The sequence below is a fragment of the Typopeltis vanoorti genome, chromosome 3 (genome assembly GCF_054136105.1).
Source record: "Typopeltis vanoorti isolate ZY-2024b chromosome 3, IOZ_Tvanoo_1.0, whole genome shotgun sequence".
NCBI lineage: Eukaryota > Metazoa > Arthropoda > Arachnida > Uropygi > Thelyphonidae > Typopeltis > Typopeltis vanoorti.
The window spans coordinates 132,816,042-132,840,221 of NC_143551.1; the positions used below are offsets into that span (position 1 = coordinate 132,816,042).

Genomic DNA, 24,180 nt, shown 5'->3' on the forward strand with positions numbered 1-24,180 from the left:
CTTCTTTTAAATCATAAGTTGTATTAATGCATTTTAGCTGTTAATTTTTTCCTCCTTTTTGTGCATATGTATGTGTATACACAGACACACTGATGAGATACTTCTATGATAAACTTTCCAGCAATGATTTCATTATCATAAAAATGCAGAAATATAAGTTAGAAACATTAAAACAAACTAGCAAAAACAATTATAGAAATGTAAGACTTTTCTGAGATTGCTTTACATGTCAAAACTGACACGAATTCAATATCAACTGATTTTATTTTTTACTCTTCCAAAATACAAGATAAACATTTTTTAACTGAATTGCAGCAATTTAATAATAATAATAAAAAAAAAAGGTGCCCTTAACTTGTTCACTGGGCTGTTTCATGCCATATTTCTCAATAAACAGCATGAGATACTATTTAGCATGAACATGCTAAATGGGTTAAAATTAACAAAAAACTTTCCATGATTGTAACATTATAGTCATAACTTCTGCTTACCTTTACATTAGTGCAGAAGTTATGACAATAATATTATGCAGCAGCTGATATTTAAATACAGGATAGGCCAAATAGTTGATAAAAATACCTGAGATTCAAGTTCATATAAAATGAACATGAAGGATTGTAAATCAGTGAACATCTGATAGGCCTAAATAAGTTAGGCTGTTAATATTTTATTTTTATTATTTTTTTTGTGTGGTGGGGATAACAATATAACGTGTATTACAAAAGACAAATATATGTGAATATAATAAAATCATTGAATGGACAATTAGGTTATCAAGCAGATGAAAAAAAAATTTTTGGTAAGTGCATAGATTAACTTCCAAAGTAATAATTTCTTACTCAATTAAATTCACTTTTTTTTTTAATTTTTTATATGCACCAATAAATGTGCAAAAATGGAAGATGAAGCACAAATAAACTAATTTAAGATGATATATGAGAGATGTTCTGAACATTAACTGTGCATAGAAGATCGTGGTCTTTACTATTGCAACTGTATATAATTATATAGATAGATGAAAGCATTTTTCATTAATTACAATGCACCAAATTTTAATAATTATATTAAAAGCTTTATACAAAGAGTTAAATTAAAAGTATTTACAACATCACAGCAGAATAACATTTTATAATAAATATTCATATATAAAATATATTTCTTCTATATTGTTAAATGCTACCAAATTATATCTTCATTAACTTTAATGAAAGTAAATAGTGCATTTTAGTACACTAAATATTTATCACATTTACTGCAACAGTAGTTCTGATGCCACAAAACAGAAATTTTTAACTAAGTTTATATGGTGTTATACTTCTAAAACAAAACTACGTATGAATTAATATTTAAATATTGGCAATATTTAAAGTTAGTGCAGATTCATAATTATTAATTTTCCAAAAAAAAAAAAAAAAAAAAACAGCTCTGCAAATATATAGTAAATGGCGAAAATGTCAAATTTTACATTACTGCCAAGTGATTATTCCTAATTAACAAATCATTAAACTGAAATTGTACATTAGAGATAAATTTGGAAATAAGCTATTATTGCATTATAACTGAGATAATGCTATAGAACTTGGTTTCCATACTCGCAGAAAGCCATCACTATTAGCAGTAGCCAAGATATTATCAAAAGTAGAAATCTGGAAAGAAAAATATGCTTCAATTACAAATTATACAATGAATAACAATGTATACAAATGAATAATTAATTGAAAAGTTCAGCTTTCATTTCGGTTGGTAGAAGTAGATAAGAGGGTGGTCTGAAAAGTTCTCGGCTTAAAAATGAAAAAAACGAATTTATAATTTCAAAATTATTTTTATTTTTCAACATAATCTCCCTTAAGACTAATACATTTATTCCAGCGATGTTTCAGCACCATTATCCTGTCCCTGTAGTGGTTCTCAGAAAGGTTGCAATTACCTTTGATTCGAAGAAAAACGCTGACCAATGAGGAAGAGTTTTAGTTTTGGGAAGAGATAGAAGTCTATTCATCTCATATGGTCCTCATCCACCCTATTCCCCAGATTTGTGGAATAGGGTGGATGTTCCAACAATTCATAGTGCAAATCCCTTAATTTTCCCATTGCCAAAACACCTTTCTGAGTAGGCACACTGTCCTGATGAAAGATGAATTTTTCCTTCTGCAAACTGGGTCTTTTCTCACGAATTTTTTCGTCTAGTCTGGTTAAAAGATCGGAATAATATTCCACAGTTATTTTTTTACCCTTTTCAAGATAATTAATAAACATCCCAACACCAATACCATGACCTTTCCTGCTGATGGAACCGACTTTGTCTTCTTCTTTGGCGCTGAACAACTGGTTTCTGTCCACTGTTTTAACTGCTGTTTGGATTCTGTGTGTAATGGTGAATCCAAGTCTCATCCATAGTAATAAATCAACGCACAAAATTTTTATTCTTGTTAAAACACTCCAAGCACTGTTCAGAGATGTTCATGCTAGTGCATTTTTGATCTGCTGTGAGCAAATGCAGCACCCATCTTGCACAAAGCTTTTTCGTTTGCAATTCTTTGTGCAAAATATCCTATACATTCTTTTGAAATGCCTATAGTCAACAATTTCACACACTTTGACTTGCCAGTCATCCAATACCATATCGTGCACTTGATCGATGATTTCTGGTATTGTTACACTTTTTGGATGTCCATCAAGTGGATCATCTTCAAGGTTGATACAGCCATGTTTAAACTCGGCAGTCCATTTTTTAATTGTCGAAAACAAAGTAGAAGAGTGTCCATAAACTTTTATGAACTTTTAATGAATTTCTTTTGACATTAAAAGAAGGTTTATTCTTTTTACGAAGCATTTTATAACCGCACGACACTCAATTTTATCCATTTCAAGGGATACAGACAAACAAACTACTTGATAGAATGACTTGCAATTTCACATGGATGCTTATGACAGATGTACCAACTTAGAAAAGAAAAATCTTGCCTATAGTTTTGCTATCTATGGTCGAGGCTGAGAACTTTTCAGGCCACCCTCGTAAGACAAGACATTTAGTGGAATGCTGCTATGCAGAAAATACAGAGGATGATGAGCAAGAAATGTTTAGCAAGTTCAAAGTGAGTGATCATTATGGAGGGCTTCAGCTACACCAATATAAATAAACTGGGTGGAGAAGCATCATATAGTAATGAGGGAACTGAATTATTGAACTTCTCGAAGGACAGTTGTCTTAAGAAGCAGATGATGGAGGGAACACAAGGATCAAGAGTTTTCAACTTGGTCAGAAGATCTGATTGTGACTTGAGATGTCATACTTACTCCCAGTTGGAGGAGTGACTATGTTGTTCTGACTTAGAGGATGAACAGATATGTAGAGGTATCAAAGCTTCCAGAATTAAACTGGAAGCCTTGATACTTCTATTGTATATGCTCCAAGCTGGCTTAGAAACCAGCTTGGGGTAATATTGTACAATGGATGAAGGAATTTGAAGGAAGAAAGGTTAGTACTTGCAGTACATGGTATATATTATATAGGTAAAAATAAATTGTTGACAGCAATAACAGAAAGTATACCTTGAGTGAAGAAGATAAAGCGATTTGGAGTAAAAATGGATGACTAGAGAAAATGCAAAAATTGTAGATAAAAAAAAAAAATGTTATGGAAAGCATAAAAAATGGAGGGAGGGGAAGAACATTGCATGGGAATATAAAGCTAACTAGCAAGGAGAGAAAAAATTAGAATACATCTTCAAGGCCCGCTCTTCCTAATTCCTAATTGGGTTGTGGGGGCAACAGCTGCAAGAGGAACTTCCAATGGTTACGATCCTCTGCCACCAAGCTCAGGTGTTCTGGTGGGATTCCCAAACGTGTCCACCCAAGGTTTTGGATATAATCTATCCAGTGAGTCCTTGGCCTCCCACCCTCTGGCTTGGTAAAGAGGGCCTGCTGAGGGAGCCTCTCTTGTGGCATTCTGACCAGGTGCCCGTACCAACGTAACTGTGCTCTCTCAACACGGAGAAGCAGCGATTGAGTATTGAGGGTTTCCTGAATTGCAGAGCTTCTGACTTTGTCGAGTTTTATCAGCCCCGCAACCCCTCGAAGGAACCTCATTTCAGCCGCTTGGATTCGTGTCTGCATTTTTTCGGTCATTACCCAACTCTCATGACCATAGGTGAGGATGGGGACATAGACTGTATTGAAGACAGCCAACTTTGCCTTCTGGCTTAACTCCCGCTTCAATACTACTGAACGGCCAAGCTCCCGCAATATTGAGCTTGCTAAGCCAATTCGAGTATCTAGCTCTACGTCCCATTTTCCATTATTCGTGAATATGGACCCAAGGTATTTAAACTTCTCCACCTGCCTCATTGGGACTCCACTTACATTTAGAGTGCACTGGGATGGTTGTCTTGAGACCACAAATGTTTCAGTTTTGGTCACACTGATCTTCATTCCGGCGTCTGCACAAACAGTTACAAACCTATCCATGGTCCGCTGGAGGTCATCTGTGGAAGAGCTAAGCAGAACTAGGTCATCTGCAATAAGCAGATGTCCAATGCTACATTTTCCAATTCTGACACACTCACTGCCTCAGCTGTGCCTATCAACCCAGTCCATAAATATTATGCAAAGGAGGGGGTGACAGAACACTCCCTTGGCGGAGGCCAAGGGAGACTGTGAAAGGTTCAGACTTTGTGCTGTTTACCCTGACACAAAACTCTGGGCATTCATACAGGGACTTGATGGCAGCTAATAGTTGACCATCCAGTCCATACTCCTGTACTACTTGCCAAAGTTTATCCTGAGGAACCCGGTCATATGCCTTCTCCAAGTCCACAAAACGTGTAGACATTCTTAGCATATTCCTCAAGATTTCTCAAAGACTTGCCTTAAAGTGAAGATTTGGTCAGTTGTGCTTCTACCAGGATGAAAGCCACATTGTTCTTCCTGGAACTTTGACTCAACTATGCTCCTGCACTGTCTTTCCAAGCACTTAGCATACACTTTCCCAGGCAGGATGAGCAGAGAGATGCCACGATAGTTACTGCAATCCTTCTGGTCTCCCTTCTTAAAGACTGGTATTATTATGCCTGTCTGCCATTGCTTTGGTGCTTGCCCAGATATCCAAGCAGCGTGACACACTCGAGTCAGCCTAGAACACCGTCTCGATTTAAGGCTTTTAGCATTTCGGGCTGAATTTCATCATCGCAAGCAGCCTTGCTCGATTTTAGCGATTTTATTGCTAAATGGACCTCTTCTGCTGTGAGACTAGTCATTGCCCTGATCTGCACCTCTTGGATGTCCACAACTGCTGGGCCACCCGGGTTAAGAAGGCTCTCAAAGTATTCCCTCCATCTGTGGAGAATATCTTTCTCGGTTGTTAAAAGTGCACCATCAGAGGCCTTCATCATCGAAGTAAAAAAATTAGAATATGAGAGAGAATAGCAGCACCACAATCTAATGAAAATCCCAAGGAGATGGACCGCATACTCTGTAGCCAGTAGGAGGGAAAATGATTATGGACAGATTACATTGCTGGATGGAGATAGTAGTCAGGTATGGTGGTCCATCCTGGTAAAGCAGGCTTTATTCCCAGAGAGATAGGGGTGGGAAGAAAGGATTAGAAGTGAACAAAGAGGATGGATTCCAAATACTGAGCACTCTAATAGGAGGATAACATGAGATTTCACTACATGATTTAAGAGAATTTGCTAAGACAGATGTACCAACTTAGAAAAAAAAAATCTGACTATGCCATTAACCTGGCTGTTTAAAGTCTTACAATTTGGCAAGTTCCTGAGCAGTGGAAGGAGAGTAAGATAGTGGCAATGCATCAAGAGGTGGTGGTAGAATGGAAGTATCAAAGTAAAACTAATTTGTATTTCTTCTGCGTTTAAGATTTTGGAAAAATTGGTCAGACCCTTACATACAAAATTGGACAGATGAGGGCAATATCGTTTATACAGACCATCATGGATTTGGTAAGGGATGCTCTTATTTTAGTAATCTGATTACCTGCTATAATATGCTGACAACAGCAATGGATGAGATAAAGTGTATATATATATATATTTTTTTTTTTTTTTTTTTCCCCTCCACAGGCATTTGACAAGTGTGCCAAAAACAAGTTTGTATTTAAGTTGCAACATATGGATCTGTATATCAAGTTAGTAGACTGGTAACTGGCTCTCTGATATCTATCAGATAGTTGTATATGGGAGGATATCACAGAATAGGAGGGTTACTAGTGGAGTTCCATAGATTTCAGTACTGAGATCATTACAGTTTGTTTTTATGTCAATTATATTTTCAATGGATTACAGGGAGATATTCAGTTATCTGCATATGATATGAAGCTTAGAAGAGTTATTAGTAATAGTACTGATGTTTCAACTCATCAAGAGAATTTGAATAAACTAAAAAGGTGGGAAAATAAATAGGGATTGACAGCTTAATACACCTAAATGTAGGGTTTTGAAATTTGTGATCCATATATATGGGATGCTTTAGACTCATTGAAGTTATATGTGAAGTAAAGGATCTTGGAGTGATTGTAGATAGAAAGATGAAGTTCCAAGAGTATATTGTGAAGGTTATGAAGACAATCAAGAGAATCTTTTTTTTTTATTATTGATTTTTTATATTTTATATATATATTTTTTACAAAGTCTGGAAATCGTATTTTAGAGACCAAACACAGAACTTTTTCAAACCAATTCAGACATCCAATGAGTGAGGCAGTAGTCTCATACTAGGTGATGAAATTCATCTCCCACAAATATTCATGCCCATGGCAAGGTTGGAAAGCAGATATGCTAACAACTCAGCCAACCAAGCTGGCACTTGCTGCAATATTGAGGAGGATGTTGACCAGCAGAGATAAAAAAAAAAAAAAAAGGTGATGGTTCCATTATATAAAACTCTGTCGGATCACATCTGGATTATTGTTCTCAGATTTGATAACTGGATTTGAAGGTGATGAAATAAACTTTAAGATGGTGCAGAGGCAGATAGCATAAGTGATATCAGGAGTGTACAATGTTAGTTATGAAGGCATGCAAACTACAGAGTGGCTGATAGAAGATAAAGGGAGAAGAGGATATGATTAAGACATTTCAGCTGGTGAAAGGTATTTACTAGATTAACACTGAGAAGATCATATGGTAGAATGAGGAGAAGAAACAAAAGGCATCTTTAGAAATTGCATAAGGAAGTAGTAAGTAAGTAGACCGTTTTTTGCATGGAATACATTGCCTGAGAAGATGGTGAAAGTGCACACAGCAGATGAATTTAAGAAGTGGTACAACTGTGTTGTCTAAGGTGAACCTCCCACAACGAGTCTTATAACTCCATGGAGGACAAGAATAATAATTTTCTTCTTTCATCTAAAAGACAAATCGGTCATCTGAATGGTTGTCACTCTCTCTCTCTCTCTTGCTTATATTGACCAAATTAAATTATCTTGTTCAATCCTTTATCCAAGTGTAAGCAAACAAAGTTTGTGCTTGAACTATCTTAATGATTAGGCTGCTTTTATATAGAAAACAATGATTTAACATCAATTGCCTTAGTATCCCATAATGCAAGCCACATTTCCATTGGGATGTACATAATGTAATGCTGTGCACTGTCATGATTCAAACTGGTTTTGAATTGTATTAAGGTCTCGCCAATGGAAGTCAGACACAGGAAGATACCAAGATTACCAATAACATTACTGACAGGATGGGTGAGGCACTAGTGCTTTTCATATTCCCCTTTATCTGTAATGAGAGTTGTTTGGGAGTGGGAGATTTGTGAGCAATTAAGCTTGCCCTCTAAGGGCAGTTGTGTTAGCTATGATCGGTTGAGAGAAGAATAGCCTTCGGTCTTTTGTGTTTGTAGTAATCAGTCTCGTTGTAATTGACAGCTTGTACTATTAGTGGGTTTGAATGTGAACTTGACTTCACGAAGGGAGGAGATGTATGGAGTGTCGGTTTCTCAGTGAATCTGTGAATTTCTGACGAACCACGGTGCATCCAGGATCATCCTAAGGCATTTGTTTTGGATTTTCTGTAATTTTGAAATGTTTGATCTTGAAGTGTGACTCCATGCTGGTGAGACATAGGTAATGACCAGACATATTACCATCCGGTAAAGAAGCAATTTATTATGTAGGTTCAATTTGCTCTTACGATTGATCAATGGGCAGAGCTGAGCTATGACTTTGGAAGATTTGGAGCAAATGAGATTGATGTGTTTGTTGAAAAGGAGTTTCTTATCCGTTAATACCCCAAGATATTTGGTCTCTGATCGCCATGGGATCTTTTGATCAGAGAGCAGGATGTCTTCTTTGTTGCAGATTTTTCTTCTTGAAAACATTATGGCTGAGCTTTTGAGGGGGTTCACTTGAATCTTCCATATACAAAATATAAAAAGATGTATCACTTTATTATTAAAATACTCTAGATCAGAGATAATTGTAGAAAGATTTTTCACTTTATTATATACTTGCCCAAAAGTTATCCAAATGTAAGCAAACAAAGTTGCATGTGAAATATGAGAAATACATAGCTTCTGCATTAATTCAACCTACCTTGGTTTCTTCCTAGATGTGTTCTCACTGAAGAGACCTCAATAAAGGTTGAAACTAGTTTGAGTAGTAACCTTCTCATAATACATGGTATTTTATGCATGTCCAAAGAGAAGTGTGCCTTATGCTATGGAATACTAAGGCAATTGATGTGAAGTCATCAGTTTCTATATATGAGTAGCATAGTAGTGAAGATACCTCACATGCAAACTTTATTTGCTTATACTTGAATAAAGTATTAAACAAGAATATTAATTTCTTGTTAAGTATAATTTACTCTGTAACCAAGTGATCTTTCTACATAGAATTAAAATGACTAATCAATGTTTTAGAGCTCAGTCGGTATAGACTAAGCTCTTTGGTCGGAAAGACCTGGGTTTGATTCCCATCCATGACGTGAAGAACCTTTATCTGGTCTCCTTCGACTAAAGGTGAGTTAGCCAGTCTCGTACGGAGGTAGATGATTTTTCGCTCCCTCAGAATAGACAAACCGACCAGTAGAACACACAGTTTACAGACAAGAATACTTGGAGGCATAGGGGTAACCGCCTTATCCTTGTATTACGGTTAGGAAATCCAAGGATACTTGGAAGGCTATGGGTGCTTAAGTGCCTGTTAAAAGCCACTGATGATGATGAATCAAAGTCTTAAAGGCAAATTAGAAGAATGAATTAGCATTAATGGCAAAAACTATATAAAAATGCAGCCAGAAAGGAATCTGACATTATCAACATTCAGGATGAGTTAATGTGTTAGTAGTCAACAGTTAGTAGATGAAATATAATAAAGAATTAGTTCAGGAAGGAGGGATTAAAGAAACAACATAAGATCCAGGAAAAATCTGAGATTTAGAGATGCTGATGCTTTAAAAGGCAGTACTTGAGAGAGAGCTAATGATATAAGAAAGAGGATAAATAATAGACTGATTCTGAGGTGGATTATTGTGTGTGGATTTATTGCTCTTGAAGGATAAGTAACTTTTTTGTATTTTAGTTGAAAATGTTAAGTAATTGTACTTTTTGTTTTAAATAAGTGTGTGATTGAACAAGCTATTTAGTTAAGTAAAACTATTTTTTTTTTTTTTTTGTTAAAATATGATATTCAGTATGGCACCAATGCATGGTAGAGCAATGCTGCCAAAGACCACATTGTCGGTTGATTTGAATTTTTGGGATTTTATGCAGTATGTACAATATTGCTCTTGAAGGATAAGTAACTTTTTTTTGTATTTTAGTTGAAAATGTTAATTGTAGTTTTTGTTTTAAATAAGTGTGTGATTGAATGAGCTATTTAGTTAAGTAAAACTTTTTTTTTTTTTGTTAAAATATGATATTCAGTATGGCACCAATGCATGGTAGAGCAATGCTGCCAAAGACCACATTGTCGGCTGATTTGAATTTGTGGGATTTTGTGCAGTATGCACGAAATGTATTTGTTGAGAAAATTAAAGGATACATGGAAGGAAATTGAAACTGGAGAGAGAGAGAGAGTGTATTAAATGTTTCAAAAGTGAGTACCTATTAAGTGATGAGAACGCAGCAAATTGTTACTAGAGTGGACAGTACTGATGGTAGGATAGAAAGTGATGTTATCAATGCCGAATGTGCGGTCATGAACATAGAGGAGAATGAAATGGCCATAAATAAATAGTAAGCTTGAATGTTATCCTACACAAGACAAAGAGTGAAACTACTTACTGAAAAATTGCAGAAGTAGCAAGAAGATGGCAAGCCTGAAAAGAGAAGGAAGCAGATGGTCCAAAGTAAGAATAAAGACTGAGCAAACAAACAAGTAAAACAAGTTAAGGAGAAAATTATATACGAGGCTCAATGATCAGGGTGAGTACATAATGAAAGTGTGGCAAAATAGTGTTTCCCTAGTGCAAAAATTCAAAATGTTAGTCACGCCATCCGGATGTAAAAAGGTAAGTCGAAGGAAATGATTGTTTTGGTTGGCACAAATGATTGAGAAGTATTCTATGAGGGAGGATGCAAAGGAGTTGTTAGAAGAGGCAAAACTGAAGAGTGAGAAGGGTGAAGATTGTAAGTCTCCTACCATGCTATGATAGAGGCAAACTGAGGAGGAAGGGGGGGGGGGGGTACATTGCTGGCTAACAGGTCTATGTGTAGGTATAGACCTGTAGGATTTGTGGATCTGTAGTCTGTGTTTGACAGAAAGAAGGATTTGTACAGTGCTGGTGGACTGAATCTAGATGGTTTTGGTATTAGGTGTCTGGAGAGAGCTTTGTTCACCGAGCATGCCAGAAGCAAAAATTCAGGAAAACTTGAGCAATTAGGGTGGAAGCAGGTGAGTTTATGTGAAGGCATCCATGAGGCAAGTGAGTGTGAGAATGACCAAGTGTAGAATCTAGTTTCTCAGGCATTAATATTGAATAGGGGAGTCAATTCAGGAAATAAAAGTGGATAAGGGCCTAAAGGGATGCTGCAATTTCCATATACTGATGCCTGAAATATCAGGAACAAGAGGGAGGAGTTTTTGGCATTGGTTAGTGCAACCTTGCCAGAAGTTATAGGCATTAGTGAGACTTGGCTAACAGCAGATGATGTAGTTACAGGGATAGAATGTGAAGGGTTTAGTATTTTCAGGGAAGACGGACAAGATAGGATGGGGAGAGGTACTGCTGATGACAGTGGATGAATTGCAGCCAAAACGAATAGGAGATAGGTGGGAGGGTGGCTGTTCATTTGAACCAGTGTGGTGTTGAGATTAAGGCCAGTAAAACAAAATATACAGTTGGTTGTTGCTATAGGCCAAGGAGTCCCACGGATGATCTGGAAGACAAGCATTGGCAAATTAGTACAATGAGTACAGGTCAATTGATTATTATGGGGGACTTCAACTATGGAGATACAGACTGGAAGGAAGAAAGAGCACATGACAGGAAGGAAATGGAATTTATACACCTACTAAGATGTGATTACTCGAGGCACATTGTGATGGAGGGGACTAGGGATGGGAGAGAATTGAACCTGTTCCTAGGATCAGAAGAGCTATCCATGACCAAGGTGACTACATTGTCTCCGATTGGTGAAAGTGAACATGTGGTCTTGACTTGGGAGATTGTACAATGTGTGGAATATTCTTCAAGAACGGGCATATGTGAAACTACAAGGCAGGTGATTGCCACAAGATTAGGAAAAAGCTTAAATCTGTGCCATGGCATAAAACATTGCAGGATAAGGATGTCAGTAGTGCATGAGAGATAGTTAAGGGTCATATAGAGGAAGCAGTATTAAATTGTATACCTAGGGTAAGGAGGGTTAATCGGGTAGGAGTTAGATGGTTGAGTAATATCATTAAGCATGAGATAAAGAAGAAGAAAATACTGTGCAGGGTATATAAAGAGAAAGGTGACCAGCAAACTCACAAACAGTACAAGGCTCAGGCAAGAAAGGTAAAATCAGATTATGAGAAGAATCTAGCTGAGAAGGCCAAAGGAAATCTCAGAGTTATTTCATTATGTGGCAAGAAAGAGGAAGAATGACTATGGAAGATTAACCTTAATGAGTGATGATGGTCACGAGGTGACAGCAGCAGATAAAATAGTTGCTTTACTGAGTGACTAATATGAAAGGTTATATCATCCTAGTGAAGTTACTGCTTTAACATATGTGACAGATGGGTGAATGAATTGGAGGTTCTTAGGATATTGCAGAATCTCAATGTAAATACAGCTGTGGGATTAGATGGGATATCGGCTTGGGTTTTGTAAGAATGTGCAAGGAAATTGGCAATGCCTCTGACTAGGCACTTTAATTTAAGTCTCAACTCTGGTAGAGCTCCAAGGGAGTGAGTGGAAAGAGAGCAAATTAATTCCCTTGCATCAGGGAGGTTCTAAAACTGCAGTAGCAAATTATAGACCAACCAGTATCTCAGGCATGGTGGTAAAAGTACTGGAAAAATTGGTCAAAAGGAGAATTCAAGAATGGGTGGATACAAATATGATGCTGTATGAAGGTCAACATGGCTTTGTGAGGGGGTTGGTCATGCCTTAGTAATTTACTATCTTTTTATAATAGAGAAACAGCACAGTTGGATAAAGGAAATGGCTACACAATGATTTTGCTGGATTTTTGAAAGGCATTTGACAGAATACCACATGGAACTACTCTGTCAAACCACCCTCTTATCCACCGGTTAAGTGGATGCTGGAAAGACATCAAAAAAGTGATATATGGAGGGGCAGAATCTAGGTGAAAACAGGTGACTAGTGGCGTGTCGTAATGTTCGGTGTGGGACCATTGCTGTTTAATTTGTACATAAATGATATAGGAAATAACCTGAAATGAAATATTCAGTTGTTTGCTGATGATGCAAATTAGGTAGAGTAATAGTTAATCAAGGCGATGTGAAGAGCTTGCAGGATGATTTAAATAGGCTGTCAGTTTAATGTGGAGAAATGTAAAATTATGCATTTTGGAATAAATAGATTATTTTAAGCTGTGTATCATATTGATGGCACTGTACTCCAGGAAATAGATGAAACTAGAGATTTAGAGGGGAGGGGTAGACAGAAGGTTTAGAGGACATATTGCTAAGGTAGCCCATAAGATTACTTGGCTATTGAAGAATGCATTAACAAGTAGAGATAAGGAAGTTGTTATTCCTCTTTATACATCCACATCTTGATTACTGTGTTCTAGTCTTTCTCCTAGGTTTCTTAGGGGGTGAGGAAGTGGTGGAGAAGATTCAGAGGTGAGTGGTCTGTGGAATGTCTCCTATGAAGACAGACTGAGGGTGTGCAGATTGCAGAAGTTGGTTGATAGGAGAGAACAAGAGGAGATATGATAGAAGCATTTAAGTTACTTAAAGGGTTTTATGGGATTGATGCAGGAGAAATGTTTCAGCACTTGGCTGGAGGGGGCCAGAACAAGGGATCATTCCTGGAAGTTGAATAAAAGTGCAATTAGTAGGGGGGGGGGGGTGAGGACTAGATTTCTTGCTTGGAGAGTTTCCAAGATTTATTTGCTTGTAATTTATTGTAACAGATAAAGCACTCGCAACGGACTCTAGCAAACCATTCCACTGCGAGTGCTTTATCTGTTATTGAGTTCAAGGAGAGGTATGAGAGATTGTGTGGATAAGTTTGGGTCTCCCCATGATGAATCTTCGGACTCAGTGGAGGTGCCCATACAACAATAATAATAATTTAGATAAAAAATAACAAAAGGAAATGAAATCCTGTATTAGTCTGAGAATTTAACAAAAACCATATCTACAATAAAACGTTTAGTTAACTTATAATAATTACAAATATTTTTATCATCATCAGTGTAAAAGAATAAATAATAGAAATTTAATTACAGCACTTTACATGCTCTGATCTTTTCATGCATGAGTACAAGATTAAGATCTAATATATTACAAAAAAGGAAAAGCACATTTAATAAGAGTTTCCCAGATTCTGGATGTGGATAACTCATCACTGAGGTTCAGATGGCAGACTGCAACACTTTTCTTTAAAAAGACATTCCAACTTGTGGAGCAATTTAATGTCATTCCAAAAGATCCTGTGGCTAGTGTTATTACTAACATGTTCTCCAAGGCTATGAAGGCCAGTGTATTACCTGAGGTATCATCTCATCTGTAAGTTACGTGTCTTCTGCAGGATGAAATGCCCGATTTTCTGAGGAGAAAAACCCTGCCACTTCCCTATGAGACTGGCTAACTCTTCTTCAGGTGAAAAGTTTTTACACTGATTCTTCGCATCTTAGAAGTTTAAATCCTGGCTTTTGCAATCTTGGATCTATCAACTTTCTTGTAACTTCAACTTATCTTACTTTGGCCTGCTCCATTACAAAACATATTTCTGAACACCAGTCTTACATCAAACTGAATAAACACGATAAGTCCAACTATGAAGGCTCTCTCCAAGTAGTGACTTGATTTTCATTCAGTTTGATGTAAGACTGGTGTTCAAAATTATGCTTTGCAATGGAACAGCATGTTTGTCCAAAGTAAGATAAGCTGTGGTTACAAGGAATTTGGAAGACCCAAGTTATCAACAAATGTGACACATAAGACACATTCAGAGGTGCCTTTTAATATATGGAATGAAAATCCTGAGGTATCATCTCTTCTCATAGAATTATCACCATCATCATCACACCTCTTTGGAGTCAAAAGACTTTAACACAGTGGTCCCACTGTGACACACATATTTCATGCCATGTTTTAAATATATTTACCATCTCTACACTAGGCAATGCTTTTCAATTACTTGAGTCTCAGTTCAAAAAAGATACTACAAGACTGAAAACAATGTATGATAGTTCTGTTGTACAAGAATGGTGCAAAAACTAACTACTGACCCTTCAGTATCTCTGGAGTGACTGTGAAGATTTTAGAAAAGTCGATAAAAATTCACATAGAGAAATGAGTTCACAAACAAGCTATACTCTGCAAGGGAGGTCATGTTTTAGCAATTTGCTTGTAATTTATTACAATGTTATGGCTGAGTTGGATAAAGGGAATGGATTTAACATTTGATAGGATCATGAAAGGCTGTTGCATAAACTGGAGAAAATCAGTTTGGAATATAAACTTCTGACTTGGATAAATGGATGAAATGACAAACAGGTATCAAAAAGTGGTATACAGTGGGTGCAAATCTGGCAGATTTAAGGTGACCAGTGGTTGACCACTGTTATTCAATATGAACATTAGTGACACTAGGAAGAATCTAACATTGTCCAATTGTTTGCTGATGATGCAAAGATAGGCAGAGCAATCAGGATGCTACTGATATCCAGCACTTACAGAATGATTTGAACAGGCTGGAAATTTGGGCAAACGATAATGCCTATCGGTTCAATGTTAGTAAGTGTCAAGTTATGCACTTTGGCCTGATGTGATTTCTAGTGCATATTATATTAGTGGAGTTATACTATAAGAAACTAATGAAGCTATGGATCTTGGTATTATGATGGATAGGAATTTGAAATTCAAAGGTCACATAACAAAATTGCAAATACCACTCAGAGAATAATTGTGATGTTGAACAAACCTTGACATGTAAAGATAAGGAAGTCATTTTGCCTGTTTACAAGGCCTTAATAAGACCACACCCGGCCTATGGTGTGGTGTGCAGATTTGGTCTCTAAGTTTCAAGGGGATAGAGAAACTGTGGAAAAGATGCAGAGGAGTTCCAAAAGGTATATCATCTTTATGGAATACAGATTATGAAGAAAGATTGAAAGTCCAGACTACACTCTGGTTAACAGGAGAAAGAGGAGTGATTTATAAACTTCTGAATAGGTGTTATAAGATATTTGATGAAAATTTTGGTTCTATTGAAGGTGGAAAGAGAATATGGGGGCATCAATGGAAGTTAAGTTTGTGAGTTACATATGAGCACAAGTGACTCAACATTCTGGATGCCCTGTTGAGGTCACTACTTCAGATATTGAAAAAATCCATGATATGGTGATGGCTGAGAGAAGAGTGAAGGTGCGTGAAATTGCTAAGGTTGTGGGCATCTCAAATGACTGCGTACATAATACTTTACATGAACATTTACATATGAGAAAACTCTCTGCAAGATGGGTGTTGCGTTTGCTCACACCAGATCAAAAGTGTCAATGTGTGAACTGTTGCAAGGAAATTGCAAACAGCTTGAAGCTGTTTCAACAGAATCCAGAGGAGTTTTTGCATTGTTTCTTAACAGTGGACAAAACATGGATTCATCACCAGCCTGAGACCAAGGAACAGTCAAAACAATGGGTTGCAAGCGGGAAATCTGCACCAAAGAAAGCGAAAACCATTCCTTCAGCAGGAAAGGTTATGGCCACTGTCTTCTGGGATTCTCGTGGCATAATCTTTATAGACTTCTAGGAAAAGGGCAAAACAATTAACGGAGTGTATTATGAGTCTTTGCTAGATCGTTTAAATAATGAAATAAAGGAAAAACGACCACACTAGGCAAAAAAGAAGATTCTCTTTCACAACAACAACACACCCGCTCACTCTTCTGCAACTGTGACCGCAAAATTGTTCGATTTATGCTATGAAGTCCTTTCGCATCCCCCCCCCCCTACTCTCCAGATTTGGCTCCATTGGACTACTATCTGTTTCCAAACATGCAAAAAAGGCTGGCAGGAAAGAGATTTTCATCAAACGATGAGGTGATTGCCGAAACAACTGCCTATTTTGAAGAGTTGAACAAATCATACAATATGGACGGGATCAAAAAACTCGAGCATCGTTGGACTGAGTGTTGGAAGTTTATTTTCCACTTGGTTAGACTATAATAAATTTAGTTTAATCCTTTACCTAAGTGTAGGAAAACAAAGTTTGCGCCTGAAGTAGTTCAGGACTGAGGCAACTCGTAGCAAAGGTGGACCAAGTTCTCTTCACTCCTTGTCTCAGTATCTCTCATAATGCAAAGCACATCTCCTTGTGGACATGTATAATGCTATGCATTAAAGGAAGGGCCACTACCCAGACCGGTTTAGACCTTTATTGAGGTTTCATCAGTGGGAGGCAGACCCAGAAGTGGTGATATTAAGACAGAAGCAATGAAGAGGTTATATTTACTTATACGAGTTGCCAAAAGGTGTACCACCTTATTATTAATTTACTCTGGATTTAGAGAAAGATGTTGGAAGTTTATTTTCCAATTGATTAGACTATAATAAATTTAGTTTAATCCATTACCCAAGTGTAGGCAAACAAAGTTTGTACCTGAAGTAGTTCAGGACCGAGGCAACTCATAGCAAAGGTGGACAAAGCTCTCATCACTCCTTGTCTCAGTATCTCCCATAACGCAAAGCACATCTCCTTGCAGATATGTATAATGCTGGATAATGATGTGTAATGCTAGGACTGAGTGTATAGACCTCAAAGGAGACTATGTAAAAATAAAAAATGTTTGTCCCAAAAAAATTGTTTTCTTCATTTTTGCACGGACTTATCGAACAACCCTCATATATGAGGGTGGTTACATAAGTTTCCAGTTTGACTAACTTTTAGAGGGAATAGAAAGAAAACAACTGTCACTTTCCAACATAATCTCCCTTTACTTGAACACACTTTTCACATTTTTGAATTAACATTTCTATATCCTTGAAAAATAGTCTGTACTTTTGTTTGCAAAATGGCCTAAAACTGCTTTCACCTCATTGTCATCTGCAAATTATCTTCTTCGAAGGTCTTTCTTTAGTTCTGAGAAGAGGTAGTAGTAACTGGGTGCTAGATCTGGGCTGTAGGGTGGGCATTCAATCTCCTGGAAGCCACAGCCCTTCACAACAATAACCTTATGGACTGAAGCATTGCCATGAAGTAGGCAAACACCTTGACTCAGCATTCCTCGTCTCTTTTCCATTATGGCGTCACGCAGTTTGTGCAGGAGTGAAGCATCATATTTTGCATTCACAGCGATATTCCTTTCCGTGAAGTCAATCAAGAGAATTCCTCGGCAATCCCAAAAGATTGTTGCCATGATCTTCTTGGTGGACTGGGTAATCTTGGCTTTTCTTGGCATTGCTTCACCTGGTTTGCACCACTTCATGGATTCCCTTTTGGAAAGAAGATCATAATAAAGGTCCATGGTTTCATCCCTGACAATGGATTCTAGTACTTCTCTCTCTCTCTCTCTGATTCCCTTGGCAAAGCTTGCGGGAACAATTCACATGATGTACCTTCTGAACTGAAGAGAGAGAGAAGTCAGAATACCCACCTTGCACTGACCTTCATGTGAAGCTTCTCATGAATGATGCGAAAGACTGTTGTTATAGAAAGCCCCAACCTTGCTGAGATTTCTTTGAGCTTCAGCTGTCTGTCATTGAGCAGTTCCTCCTCAACAAGAGAGATTTCCTCATTCATCACTTCCACAGGCTGACCACCACAAGGCTCATCTTCAATACTCTTTCTTCCTAGGCAAAACTGTTTAGACCATTCCTTCACAGTGGAATATGAAGCTTCCCCATAAACACCATCCAATCGCTGTTTGATAGCACTTGGAGAAAGCCCTTCTTTGGTGAAAACTTCATCACAGTGCAGTACTCAATTGTTAACATTACACCACTTAGCGTGCCACGTGTTAGTCAAACGTGCCTCCAACTAAATGATGCAGGCAGAGTTGAAACTGGTATACACTAAGCTTCCCATAGATGGTGCTATCTGTCACGTATACATTGTTTTAAAATTGGCGTGAATTTTGTATGTCAGGCCGGAAACTTTTTGAACTTACCTCGTATATAGCTTCTCTCTCTCAACGAGTCCTTGACTCCCTGAAGGCCTCATATAATAATCAGAGTAATAACAATAATAGACTAATATAGCTTTTGATGGAAAATACATTGGGTTTATTTGGCCACAACAATATTAAAATGACAATAAAAGGTTAACATGAACTATAACATTACTAAAATGTAGGAACAGAACATGTAGGAATTCTTATAATAATAGTTGAAATGGAAACCACATAGAGCATGGGAGCTGGCACAGGTTAGCTATTGTTCAATCAATGTGTGCAAGGTAGGGTTGGCTGAAAAGTTAAGTCTGACATGCAGAAAGATCTAATGAGCAATTTCCAAATATCACACAGGATCAATCCTTGATTCCTATTGAGTGTGCCTCGTGAACAAATAGCCATGATAGATTCTTTTATGTCAAGGGATAAAAATCCCTCATTATTTTAAATTTTAAAGCCGGATACGAAACTCGGAGATCAAAATCTAAGAAAAATCGGCGATAGTTCTTCGGCATGAAACTCTTAGATTTCGATCTCCAAGTTTCGTATCTGGCTTTAAAATCTAAAAAAAAAATAATGAGGGATTTTTATCCCCTTAACTTAATTTATGCTGCCGGAAAAAATAGCCTCTTGGCTCTTTATCGTAGATTCTTTTATATTGCGAACAGTGAAGTTGTCCTCTATGTGAGGCATGGCTTTTATCCCATTCACTGTTATGATGTGTATGTGTGAGAGAGAGAAGTGAAAAGCTAGGCCTGAGCTGTCTTCTCTTTCGTTATTAATGTCTCTAGTATGCTCTTTCCATCAGATTTCTGAACTTCTAGATATCTGTCCTATGTAAGAAAAGCTGCAAGAATATGGAATATTATAAACCCCCCCCCCCCCCGGATATGTGTAGAAAGGGTTGTGGTCTTTAGGCAAACAAAGTAAACTTCGTGTAGTTAAAATGGGCATAAAGGACACTCTTATGTCATGAGACTAGAGGAGACTAATGATCTGGAGTGAAAGTCTACCAATGTAGGGGGATGCAAACAGAAGTTCTGTAGTGAATGTCAGGATTTTTTTGTGGAGCAGGAGTTGTAGTAATTTTTATATGATTTTCTTGGAATATCCATTGCACACAAGTAGTTGGAGAAGCGACTGTAATTCATCTCTTCTGATAGAGATCGCTTTTTTTTTGGGTATATACCAAGCGAGAAGTCTCCAGATTTTTTTTGGAAATTTAAACATCTAGGAATGTTAGTTTACTTTCATTTTTCAGTTCGAAAGTAAGTTTTACTTTTTGGTAGAAGGAGCTGATAGACAAGAGAAAATCATGCAACTCAGCAGCACTGTATTTCCAGATGATAAAGACATCATCTACATACTGCACCATACTGAAGATTTTTTTGTTTGGATGTGAGGAAACATTTTCCACTAATAAGTCTGAACATGGAGGAGGTAGAAACTTTGGAACTGGAAAATTAACTGTAAAGAGTAATCTTCAAGCCCATTTTAGCTACACAAGGTTTACTTTGTTCACCTAAAGACCACAACTCTTTCTAAACATCCAGGGGGGGGTTTATAATATTCCATGTTCTTGCACCCTTTCTGATATAGGGTAGACATCCAGAAGTTTTGAAATTAGACAGAAAGAACATATTGGAGATGTTAATAACAACGGAGAAGACAGCTTGGGCCTAGTGTTTCACTTCTCTCTCTCACACACACACACACACGAACTCCATGCCTTTACATAGAGGACAACTTAACTGCTTGAAACATGAATAATCTATCATGGTTATTCGTTCACAAGGCACACACACTAAGTAGGAATCAAGGATTGATCCTGTGTGATATTTGGAAATAGTTCATTAGATCTTTCTGCAATTTTAACTTTTCAGCTATCTTGCACACATTACTGAACCTGTGTCAGCTCCAGTGCTTCACATGGTTTCCATTTCAACGTATATTGTAATGGCTGCTATGCATTCTGTATTTTTGTTCATCCTAACACAGAAGAAGCCACAAGTATCTGTAACAAATATAGTCAGTTTTTATTTTTATATTATTATGACCAAATAATAAAGAGAAATAAAGTACTTATTTATAAATACTTTATTTCTCTTTATTTATAATAAAGTCTTTATAAATAACTGGAAAAATTGATTGAAAATATAATACTTATCCACAGTAAAAAGATTTAATTAACATATGTAACCATAAATATTTTGGATCGTGTCTCACAAATCATCAGTATAAGAAAATAAATAATGAAAACTCATTAAGGAGACAGAGATAAGGGATTCAAGGATGATGGTAGATAAGAACCTAAAATTAATGGATTATGGCCATGATGTATAGAAGTAAGGTGATTATGGTTCGTTCCATTGTATAAGGTCTAGATCAGGCTGCATACAAATTACTGTACACAGATTTGGTCACCTGACTTTCAAACAGATGGAAAAATATTGGAAAGGATCCAGGTTGATATATCTTAGCAAAGCGAGCACACATTAACTGAACAATCTCAACACAAAAGTATCATCAGCATTTGCATTCAGTCAAGTTATTCTTTCACATTCATTCATTCTTGTACTTGCAGCATAATGTTCAAATTCTTTTCAATTACCTTTAGCCTCCATAGCCAATTTCTTTTCATATTCTGATTTAGCTTTAGATCTCATGTGTTACACATCCATTTCACTCCCAACCCTATTTGTTCTTTGAACTCTAGGGATACATTCAGAAACTGCCCCATTTAAGCACTTTTTCAAAGATTCCTATGCACTGCTGATATCTTTCCCATTCAGCAACTGATACCATGATACCAAGGATAGTATTCTACTAAGTTTGTCATAATTTCCAGCTCCGTAGTTCAGTATATAACCTGTCCTAATTGGAACATCCATATAGTTAGCTACTTTCCAGGTTAGTAAGTCATGATCACTATCACCAACTGGTGGCAAGATATTCACATTCTTAACTGAGATCCCTTCTGATACTACTACTACTACTACTCCTTGGCATTACAGTCCATTTAGGACCTGGGCCTGTCTCAGGATGGCCTTCCATTCTTCATGATTCTGTGTCTTGCTCCTCCAGTTCTTTACTCTCATTTTCTTTAAATCATCCTCCACATCGTCAAGCCATCTCCTTTTTGGTCGTCCTCTGGGCCTAGATCCACCTGGTCCAGATATGAAGACCTTTTTTTACAGCTCTATCATCCCCCATTCGCTGAAATGTGTCTTAGCCATCTCAGTCTTCTCACCTTTATTTCAGTAATAATATCCATTCCATTGAATTTCTCCATTATTTCTTTGTTATTCCTCACTCTCCAAAGTCTATTCTCATTAATTGGGCCAAAGATCTTTCTTAATACCTTTCATTCCCAAATCTGTAATCGGTGAGATCCCTTCTGATGCCAAGATGAAATCTAACACTCTTTGACCATTTCCTCCTTTCGCATGCTGCTTGAGAAAGTTGTCTCGCAACAGCTCAATAAATTCTCCTTCATTCTGATTGTGAGATTTCTTTACTAATCAGTCAATGTTTGGATAATTTAAGTCACCCATAATGATTACTTGCTTAGTACCCATCACAGTAAATTGGTGATGAATTTCATTGTCTACAGCAGCTGAACCACCATCCCCATCAAACTCGCTGCTACGTGGTGGGACATTATTATTGTTTTCATGAGAAATTTAGTTTTAATCCATTATCCAAGTGTGTGCAAACAAAGTTTGCACCTGAAAGTATCTTCAGGACTGGGGTAAAGTGGTACAACACCGGGCAACTCCTTGCAAAGGTGGAGCAAGCTACCAACACTATCTCAGTATCTCCCCATAATGCAAAACACATCTCCTTGTGGATATGTATAATGTTATGCATTAAGGGAAGGGCCACAACTCAGACTAGTTTCGACCTTTATTGAGGTCTCTTCAGTGGGAGCCAGAAAATTGTTTTCATGAGTTTCTATCCTAACTGGACACAAACCATCTAATCATTAGTATCTCCACTTGGGCCTGGCTCCCACCGAAGAGACCTCAATAAAGGTCGAAACTAGTCTGGGTTGTGGCCCTTCCCTTAATGCACAACATTATACATATCCGCAAGGAGATGTGTTTTGCATTATGGGAGATACTGAGATAGGAGTGTTGGTAGTTTGCTCCACCTTTGCAAGGAGTGGCCTGGTGTTGTACCACTTTACCCCAGTCCTGAAGATACTTTCAGGCGCAAACTTTGTTTGCACACACTTGGATAAAGGATTAAAACTAAATTTATTATAGTCCGACCAAGTGAAAAATAAACTTTCAAAATTGTTTTCATGAGTTTCTATCCTAACTGGACACAAACCATCTATCATTAGTAGCACTCCCCCCCCACTTCTATCCTTCCTAAAATTTTATACCCTTTGCACTTGATTCTACAATATATTTAATATAACAACGTTTGAGCATGTCGCCATTCATATTATCAAGTTTGCATACCACAGCCGAACGTACATATTCTCACCATTCCTTGCATGACAATATAGTTTCCCTGACTCACTGATTATTCTATATTCTATTTAAATTATTCAAAATTAATTTAAGGAAATTGGGTACTTTAAATATATGTATGGTTCCTAGGAGTTTTGCTGTAGCAAAAGACAGCTATAATTTTTCATCATCATCATCAAATTCCTGCCATGTACCCTCAAGGGGTGTACAGGATATGACAGTACTACATGAAAAAGTTACATCATTACTAACTTCCTATCTACAATTTTCCTCCAAATCAGTGTGTTACTTGTCAAGACTTCAACATTATCAGATCTTATATTTCTATCGTCTAACGCATTTTGTACTGTATCAATCCACCTATATCTTGGTCTTCCTCTGGGTCGTTTAACTGCCAACCTGGCAGAGAACACTTGTTTTGCTAATCTTTCCTCTCCCATTCTATCTAAGTGACCATACCACCTGAGATTAGCTTTGCTAACGCATTCCTGAATGCTGACAATGTCAAGTTCTTTCCTAATATCCTCATTTTTAATATGATACAGCCATTGATGCCATCTGTTCACGCCTCTAATCTTTCTCAGGACTCTCATATCTGTGGTCTCTAGTCTTTGGTCAAGTGTTTTACTTCTGACCCAACTCTCAGATCCATAAGTTAAAACTGGTTTGAAAACTGTCTTGTATGAAGCTAAATTTAGTGTTCTGACTAATTTCTCTCTTATTCCATATGAATTTATTCAATTGACTTCCCACTATACCAGCTTTGCTGATTCTGTTGTCTATTTCTATATTTAATTTACCATCTTCACTAAAAATCGTGCCTAAGTAACTGAAATGTTTTACTTGTTCCACAGGTTCTCCATTCACAACACAGTTGATATTTTCAATGATTCTGCCTATTTTCATCGTCTTTGTCTTTTTATTGCTGACCTTCA

The 24,180-nt window shown here is 37.2% G+C and overlaps 1 protein-coding gene across 2 annotated transcripts in view; it reads right to left on the reverse strand.

Annotated features, from left to right (window-relative positions):
* Positions 1–245: 245 nt before the first annotated feature.
* Positions 246–24,180, reverse strand: part of LOC150108577 (F-box/WD repeat-containing protein 9-like) — a 243,118-nt gene continuing 219,183 nt past the window's right edge. For both annotated transcript variants that reach the window (XM_090416020.1, XM_090416021.1), the window contains exon 9: positions 246–1,646. In XM_090416020.1, the coding sequence (XP_090272146.1) occupies positions 1,554–1,646 (93 nt within the window). In that variant the 3' untranslated portion in view covers positions 246–1,553. The remainder of the gene's footprint in view (positions 1,647–24,180) is intronic.